This window comes from Bombyx mandarina, chromosome 08 (assembly GCF_030267445.1).
Source record: "Bombyx mandarina strain Sakado chromosome 08, ASM3026744v2".
Lineage (NCBI taxonomy): Eukaryota > Metazoa > Arthropoda > Insecta > Lepidoptera > Bombycidae > Bombyx > Bombyx mandarina.
The window spans coordinates 3,848,502-3,857,680 of record NC_143215.1 but is presented as its reverse complement, the minus strand read 5'-3'; the positions used below and the strand labels follow the sequence as shown (position 1 = coordinate 3,857,680).

Below are 9,179 nucleotides of genomic sequence, written 5' to 3'. Positions count from 1 at the left end.
GCTCGTAATAATTTTAGTATATTTGGGCCACCTAATGAAGATCATCAACACTATTACCGTAAATACAATCATTTTATAAACGTTCAACGGGTAAAAGATTAAACCTATGTAAAACATAATTTCTTTAATTAAAAAAAGCTGAAATAATTACCTATTCCAAGATTAATTATGTTAAGTATGTCTAAATATGTAATTACAATTAAATAAATTCTATAATAAACTTCTAATTCTAATACTTCTATTAAAGTTACTAAAAAAATATGTTTATGCTGGGCAGTTTTCGTGTATTTTAAAGGTTACGCCATTACGGCAAAGTTTGTTTACGAAATTGCACCCTTAGAATGGAAGTGGTATAACTAAAAAATTTAAGATTAGTTTTATATTTCAAAACACTTATGTATTATTATTAAGAACCTACATTTTAAGTAGGTAATACGTGCAGCAAAAATGTTGGACTCCTTTTTACGAAAATTGCGCGGACGGAGAAGTATAAAATTTCCCACACTCATAGAGAATATAGAGAAGTAGTGCAGATTGCTAATTTTTTTTTTTTAATTGTGCTTAAACAATAAAAACATAAACTAAATGAATAAAAAAACCTTACACACATTACCATGTATTTGACACACACACACACACACATGCATTTATACTTTTTTTGTTTATAGATTTATCAATCTGTGGTCAAAGTGAGAATAGATTAATATTTTTTGTCTTTAATATTATTTTTCTATAATGTAGCCTTGGCGACATAGAGCAATGATTATTATAGAAATGATGATAATAGAAAGGTGACAATAGAACTATAATAATGTTCAAACTTAAAATTTAAATAAATTATGGTCAAATTTCGACCACTGGACTACCATTAGTAGATAATAATAAAATCATTTATTGCCTTTCACACAGATTTAGATTATTACAGGCAGCCTACAAGGAAACAACAAAAAAACAAAGCACTATTATATCATTTCTGGCAAGCAGCTCAACATTTGCACTTGTATATTATTAATAGGAATTTTATTAAGAATATTGACAATTTATGAGGAATTTGACAAGTACGGATTAGTTATAGATATATGTAGTTACATATTGTAAATTAAATTAGTTTTATAAGTGCAATAAAAAATAATTTAAATGATAAAATGATAAAGCCATACCTTTTTCCAATGTGACGATTAGAGGGTATCCTATTATTCTTTTCTATATTATTCTATCAGCTTATAAAATTAAACAGTCTCTTTTAGTCTAGAAAAGGACAAAGTACTCTTTCTGTCTTTTTCAAATAAAATGGCATGCCTTAAAGTGTTTAAACCGAAAAACTAAAAAAATACAATTATTGTATTACAATATTGAAGTTTACCAGAAACTAAGAATTTTGGGTTGAGCCACTTTAATTCTAAAGGTACAAAATAGTATTGAACACGTGACATTACCCGAATAATTTTGAAAGTAGTGGGTTCCCATTAAAATGCTGTTAAAATGCGTTGTATTTCATTTAGACGGTCTAATGCCAAAACATCACGTGCTACCAATATACGAGAAATAATATTATTGCTGCTCTCGGTGAATAAACGCCCTGCGAAGCGAGTAGCATATCTCAACTCACACTCACAATTCTTCATTTTTCACCGTATAGAACGTAAACTCGATTTGATTTTGATTTATTCATTTACAATTGAACAACTAGGAAAAAAAGGTGAAAAGACATTTTGGAGGGACCGCGAGGAGCTAAATTGTGTGAATTGTTTTATTTTGTCTATTTAATGTTTCTTAGTTAATGCGTATTTAATATTTCTTCGTGTATAAGTGTAATTTTGAGACCGTCCTGGCTTAAAGGTTAAGGCGTCCGGTGTATTCGTATCTTGCAATGCACCGGTGTTCTAATCCCGCCGGCGGGTATCAATTTTTCTAATGAAATATGTACTTATCAAATGTTTACGATTGACTTTCACTGTAAAGGAATAGCATCATGTAATAAAAATCAAACCCGCAAAATTAATTTTTGTAATTACTGGTGGTAGGACGTCTTGTGAGTCCGCACGGGTAGGTATCACCACCCTGCCTATTTTTGCCGTGAAGCAGTAATGCGTTTCGGTTTGAAGGGTGGGACAACCGTTGTAACTATACTGAGACCTTAGAACTAATATCTCAAGGTGGGAGGCGGCATTTGCGTTGTAGATGTCTATGGGCTCCGGTAACCACTTAAGATTAGGTGAGCCGGGAGCTCGTCCACCCATCTGTGCAATAACAAAGTAACGTGGGTTTATTAACTGTTTAGTATCTGTGAAAGTGCGAAAATTTAAAAAAATTAAACAAAACCGCTGGACGTAGCTTCTCGAAGTCTTCGAAAAGGTCCACTGAAAAAAATCTCAGTATATAATCAGCATTTTGCAGAGATTATATTTTATCCCATATTATCTGATCTCATTTCATTTCATTCCATGCCAATTGATTAATGCTTCAAATTAATCAAATCCATTTCACTCCATATTATCATTTTTCATAAAAAAAAATTAGGTTCTATGGCATGATATTTTTGCCTCTCTAGTTGGAAAAATAAAACTACTAAAGAAATACTCGATCGAAACGTTAAAATCCACTAATTTGTAACACGCACTCGCACAAATGTCATTCGTAGTACTCATTTCGGTAAAATTACTCGGTTACGAGATCACAACGTTAATATGAACTCGCACTCACAAAATAACACCCAGTACGTTTGCCGCTAGGGGCGCTGTTCCAATTGCATACAAATTTGAGCAAACTGGCTCGCTAGTGAGAACGTTACAAAACTCGCACTAAGCACACTGTAGGCTTAGTGCGAGTTTCAAAAATCGAATCGAATGACTCGCATCGAGTGTACGCTCTTCACGGTGAAACGTGCGGAGCTCTGAGTGCGAGTTACTCGATTTGCAGGACGTTTATTCATCTTGAGAAGCGATAATTTTTTCTTTTATATTGGTAGCACGCAAGGTTTTTTTTTAAGGCATTTAATTGAAATACCAAGCTTTTTACCGATATTTATAATTAGTCGGGTAATGGGTAATGTACCTGTGCTTAGTGCGAGTTTTTTTAATGACTCAGTCGATGTCAATGTTATGTTTAATTTGTGTGAGGTTGTATCAGTGCCACCTAGTGGTAAACTTATGAATCCCATTTTGTGGGAGAGAGAAGGTTTGTTTATGTTGCTGTCTCATGTACCGAATAGCTTTACCGAAGTGAGCCTCTCGATTATTGTATGTGCGAGTGCGAGTTACAAATTAATGGATTTTGAGAGTATTTCTTCACTTTCAAGCAAGTTAAGTAGTCACTAAATTTTTTTCCGTGAAACCAATACAAAACCAAGATTTTTTCTTTCGTTTTTTAATAATAATGTTGTTTTATATGGTTTTATGTATTCTAATGGTTTATACACATATATTTTTTCGGTTAGAAAATTTTATCGACATCTAGCTAGTTGTAAATATTAATCATTCCTTTTTTTTTTTATAGTTGTTTGATGAGAGAGGGAATGAGATATAGTATTCTTTATTGTACACAATATGAATAAACAATGCGAAACATTAAAAACAAAAAAGTACAAGTGTTGGTCTTATCGCTAAAAGTGATCTCTTCCAGACAACGATCAAGTAAACAGGAATAATTCCGCAATGAATTGCACACGGTGTACCTATCTATTGAAATATATATATATATATATACACACACATGCGTATATACATACGCAAATAACATAGATACAGTTATATATTTATAAATATACAAATTTGAACAATGTAATAATAATTTTGCTTTTTTACACTTACGATAAGGATGCATGTTTGTAATAATTTCAGTATATTTGGGCCACCTAATTAAGATCATCAACGCTTACCGTAAATAGTACAATCATTTTATAACTAACAACTAAAGGGTAAATGATTAAAACTATTTCTCTTTAAAAATAATAATTTCTTTAGGTACCTATTTAAAAAAAGCTGAAATAATTATTCCAAGATTAATTAAAAGTATGTCTAAATAATTACACTCAAAATAAATTCTTAAATCTCTAATTCTAATACTTATATTAAAGTTACTAAAAATCAAATTTATGAGGGGTTGTTTTCGTGTCTTCGTGTATTTTAAAGGTTTGGAAAAACACGCAATTACGGCAAAGTTTCTTTACGAATTAGCACCCTTAGAATTGAAGTGGCATAACTAAAAATTTTAAGATAATTAGTTTTATGCTTCAAAACACTTATGTATTATTATTAAGAATCTATATATTAATACGTGAAGCAAAAACTTCGTATCACTTTTTACGAAAATTGCGCGGACTTAGAAGTTTTCCCACACTTATAGAGAATATAGAGAAGTAGTGCAAAATGCTAATATATTGTTTTTAAATTATGCATAAACATTTTAAAAAAAAACCTTACATACACTACCATGTATTTGACACACACACACGCATTTATACTCTTTATGTTTATTGATTATCAATCTGTGGTCAAATTAAGAATAGATTAATATATTTTTTTCTTTAATACAATTATTAGTCTCTAATAGAAATGATAATAGAAAGGTGACAATAGAGCTATAATAATGTTCAAACTTAAAATTTAAAATAATTATGGTTGAATTTCGACCACTGAACTACCATTAGTAGGTAATAATAAAATAATTTATTGTCTTTCACACAGATTTTGATTATTATAGGCAGCCTACAATAAAACAACAAAAAAAGCACTATTCTGACATTACTGGCAAGCAGCTCAATATTTGCACTTGTACATCATTAATAAGAATTTCATTAAGAATATTGATAATTTAAGAGGATTTTGACAAGTGCGGATTAATATAGTTACATAATATATTGTAAATTAAATAAATTTTATGAGAGCCATGCCTTGTTCAGATGTGAGGATTAGGGGTTTTCCTATTATTCTTTTCTATATTATTCTGTCAACTTATAAAATTAGTTTAGTCTCTTTTAGTCTAGAAAAGGACAAAGTATTCTTTCTGTCTTTTTCAAATAAAATGCATGCCTTAAAGTGCTAAAATCGAAAAACTAAAAAAAATACAATTCTTGAAGTACATTTTTGAAAATTACCAGAAAATAAGAATATTGGGTTGAGCCACTTTAATTCTAAAGGTACAAAATAGTATTGAACACGTGACATTACCCGAGTAATTTTGAAAGTGGTACGTTCCCATTAAAATACTGTTGAAATACTTGTGTTTCATTTAGACGGTCTAATGCCAAAACACCACGTGCTACCAATATACGAGAAAAAATATTATTGCTGCTTTCGGTGAATAAACGTCCTGTGAATCGAGTAGCATAAGTCAACTCACACTCACAATTCTTCATTTTTCACCTTGAAGAACGTACACTCGATTTGCGCAGTTGTTAAATTAATTAAAGACTTGTTAAATTTTGAAAATTAAACATTTTTATCGATTGTGGTGTTTTTGGTGCAGTGTGGTATTTTTGTTGTAGTGGTGTTTTAAAGCAACGTAAAAATGAAAACAAGCCAGCATCAATTTGAATTATTGGTAACTATTATGGAAGAGTACGTAATGAAGATATTTACTAAGCTTAATAAGTTTTTAAAGTAAACTTGTGATATTTGTTGTGCGTTTGTCTTATGATTATATAGACACGGAGATCTCAGCAAGCCGTCATCCAGCGCTAGAGGTCGGATGGCAGGTATTAAGCATTGGGAGGAGTTAACGTCGTTATTAAACAGCGATGGCAGTGGTGATACAAAAACCACAGAGAAGTGGAAAAAGGTACGCGTTTATATTATCACTCCAATGGTATGTTAATTATCATTAAATTGTGAAGTTTGTTCTTTGGTCTATTAAAATTGTTGTATGTTAAAGGTGTGGAGCGATTTTAAAAATAACACCAAAAAGAAAGCGGCACGCATGTATAAATTTGCAAGTAGAACTGGTGGTGGACCTGCATTAAATACTAAACTTACAGAGTTGGAACAAAGAGTTTTGAATATTATTGGTATGCAGACAGCAACAGGTTTAGCGGTGGCTGAGGCAGGAATTTCGCAGGTTATTACTGTTTTTAAGTGCTTGGGTACATTTAAGATAATTGTTAGTTTACATGGGATTTGCATTTAATTAATTTCAGGATATTGTTGTATCACAACCCCGAACTCCAGTACAATCTGGCAATACAGGTAGATCAAATGGCAATTCAATAACTCTTTTATAAACAAATAGGATGGGGCTGACTTTTCTTTTTGATTTTAGGTGTTGAACTATGTAATGAGCCTGGACCTTCTGGTCGAATATATACAGGACCAAGCACATCCAGGGAGACCCAGGTTGAGACAACACCTCATAACCAGGCATTCAATGTAGATATTGAAATTGTAGAAGGTAAACTATTAGTATATTTTATTTACATAAAGTGAAAAGATCAAAAGAACATTCTTGTTTTTTTTACAATCTAACAACATTTGTTATCAGATTCAATCAAGTTTTTTCTATTGTCAAATTTAGCAGATGTGGTACCAACATCATATCTGGAGTCTGCCTTTACTGCACCTCAGTCTCCTGTGCAGTATGGACCAACCACACCACGCCGTCGCGAAAGACCATCACGAGTACGATCCCCGCTTCAAAGACGTGCCAGGCTAACACAGACAGAGCACGCTGCACTTCTTTTTAGAAATTCAGATTCTAATTGGAGAGCATTTAAAATTGACCAACATAAAGATTTCATGGAAATGCGCAAAGATCGGAATAGAGTAAGAGAAATGGAAGTGCAGGCTCAGAGGGAATGGCAAGCCATGGGTTTAAGTGCATTAGACTTATTAACTCAAGTAGTTAATAAGTTTTGTAAAGATTAAATTTGTAAAGTAGATATAATTTTGTTATCTTGTTATTTGTTTTTAATCTCTATAATTGTTATCTTCAATTATTATAGTATATACTTAGATTTAAAAAAATTAAAGACTGATTCTATTCTTATTCTTGTATTTTTATTTAAGCTTTTTTCTTTTAAATATTATTTATCTCCACACTAAACATAGACAGATATAGTAAATATTTTTACAAGATTGTAATTATGACTAAAAGAACAGAAAAAATAAAATCTAAATGAAATGAAGATAGGGATCAATGAACTTATAATCTAAAACAATTATTGCTGATATAATCTTCTAACTAATTGATCCCTTAGTACCCTGCCTCTTATTAAATCGGCTGTAGAACTTGTTTCTCTCATAATCTCATCATGGCCTTGGTCATCATCATTTTCTAGATCTAAAAAAAAGTTTATTAATAGTATACAAACTACTTTTGTTGGATATTAACATCATTGAGTAAAATTACAACTTGTATACATTTATAAATTCATACATACCTATATTATCTGCATCGTCTACAGTATCATAATTAATGCCTATATTGTGCAAAACACAACAGGCTAGTATGATTCTAGCACATTTTACAGGTTTATAGTGAAGAGCCCTGTCTTTGTTAAGGCACCGCCAACGATTTTTTAGTCTTCCAAATGTGTTTTCAATAACAACTCTAGCTCTCATATGCTTCTGATTATAATTGCTTTGAGGTGTATTTGGGGCAGCATTCAAAATTGGAGTCATCAGCCATGGACGTTGCGGATAGCCAGAGTCTCCTTTAAAAAAAATGAATACAGATACAATTTCACATAATCCTATCATATAATGATATATTAATAACCAGCCCAGTCTCACTTTGCTGTGGTTTTAATGAAGCTCTGGCATGACCAACCTCTGTAGTAGAGACAGACTACTTATTGTTACCTTTACTCCAATATCAATCATGCACTTTTCTACCCTTTAATCTTACTCTAATTTAACCAATATTTTGTTTACCTAAAAGCCACATAGTTTCATTATTTTGGTGCAACAACTGCATATACTGATTCAAGTCACTATTATCCCATATAAATGAGTCATGATTTGCACCTCCAAATTTAGAATTAACATTGAGGATTCTATATTCATCATCACATACCTGTAAAAATTATATTAATTTATAATCCAGTAAAGTCATTCTTACAATGATTATATGATAAAGGAAAATTTTACTTATTTACCATTTGGACGTTAATAGAATGATAGTGTTTTCGGCAATAATACTGATGCTCTTCTCTTTTAGGTGGCCCAAATATTCTGAAATGACTACAGTCTATGCATCCAATTACACCTGGTATTTGATGTTTATAAAAAAACCTGAAATTGATAATATTATAAATACCATTGGAACTATACCTTATTAACCACTAAAAAGTATTCTTGTTATGATATCTTTAATACCTGCGACTAACTTCTTGTCTGGCAGTTGAAGTGTCTGGAAACTTAATATATTTGCATAAAAAATCCTTATATATTAGAGCTTCCGTTACTTGTTCAATATACACACTACACATTTTTTGGGACACATTTTTTGCAATTCCCACTGGCCGCTGGTAGGATCCCGTTGCGTAGAAAAATAGGGCAGTTAGTACCTAGAATTTCAAAAGTTTCATAAAAAATTTAATAATGATGTATGTTTACGTATATTTTAATGTTATTAAAAGATCTTACCTTGACTTCCAAGCTGACGCGCTGAGATGATCTTAAATTTGTTAGTTGTCTAAGTTCTTCGCATAAGAACTTAAACGTCTTCTTCGAGAAACGATAGATTCTTCTAAATTCGGTCTCAGTAAGATTTGTAACTGGATTATTTGAATTTCTATACTTTATCCGAATACTAGTCATATAATTTCGCTCATCTTGGGCTGCAGCCATCGATAGCATTTTCCATGCAAAAAAATTACGTGCTGCCATCATTATATTTAATTTAGTAGGTATTACCTGCCTATATACCTAATATTTTGATTTATTTGTATTGTAAAAACATATATTTTGTATATTTTATGGCCCGGTAACGAGACCTTTATGCCAACTTAACACAACAAAATCAATAAAAAGAACAAATTATGTTAGTTTCACTACCAAATTTTTTGCGACAACTTTAATTTGCTGAAGTAAAGTGAAGCGAAGAAATACTGACTTTCAGACTTTTAGGCGGGAACACGTAAAGCGAAGTTGTGTGAATTGTCTTGTTTTGTCTATTTAGTGTTTCTTCAGGTTTAAATGTGTAATAAAGGTGGTTCAAATTTTGGTAATAAATGTGGGAAAATA

At 31.4% G+C, this 9,179-nt stretch overlaps 1 protein-coding gene across 3 annotated transcripts; it reads left to right on the top strand.

The window, feature by feature from the left end:
• Positions 1-2,817: 2,817 nt before the first annotated feature.
• Positions 2,818-6,978, top strand: LOC114252105 (uncharacterized). 3 transcript variants are annotated; one of them, XM_089729448.1, is made up of 6 exons: positions 2,818-5,558; positions 5,646-5,778; positions 5,872-6,054; positions 6,134-6,182; positions 6,256-6,384; positions 6,511-6,978. In XM_089729448.1, the coding sequence occupies exons 1-6, from the start codon at positions 5,509-5,511 to the stop codon at positions 6,855-6,857; spliced, it is 891 nt and encodes a 296-aa protein (XP_089585574.1). In that variant the 5' UTR covers positions 2,818-5,508; the 3' UTR covers positions 6,858-6,978. The 3 variants fall into 3 exon arrangements, with proteins under 3 accessions (XP_089585574.1, XP_089585575.1, XP_089585576.1); XM_089729449.1 differs by having other exon boundaries at positions 2,819-5,558; positions 6,508-6,978; XM_089729450.1 differs by having other exon boundaries at positions 2,821-5,541; positions 6,508-6,978.
• Positions 6,979-9,179: the final 2,201 nt, after the last annotated feature.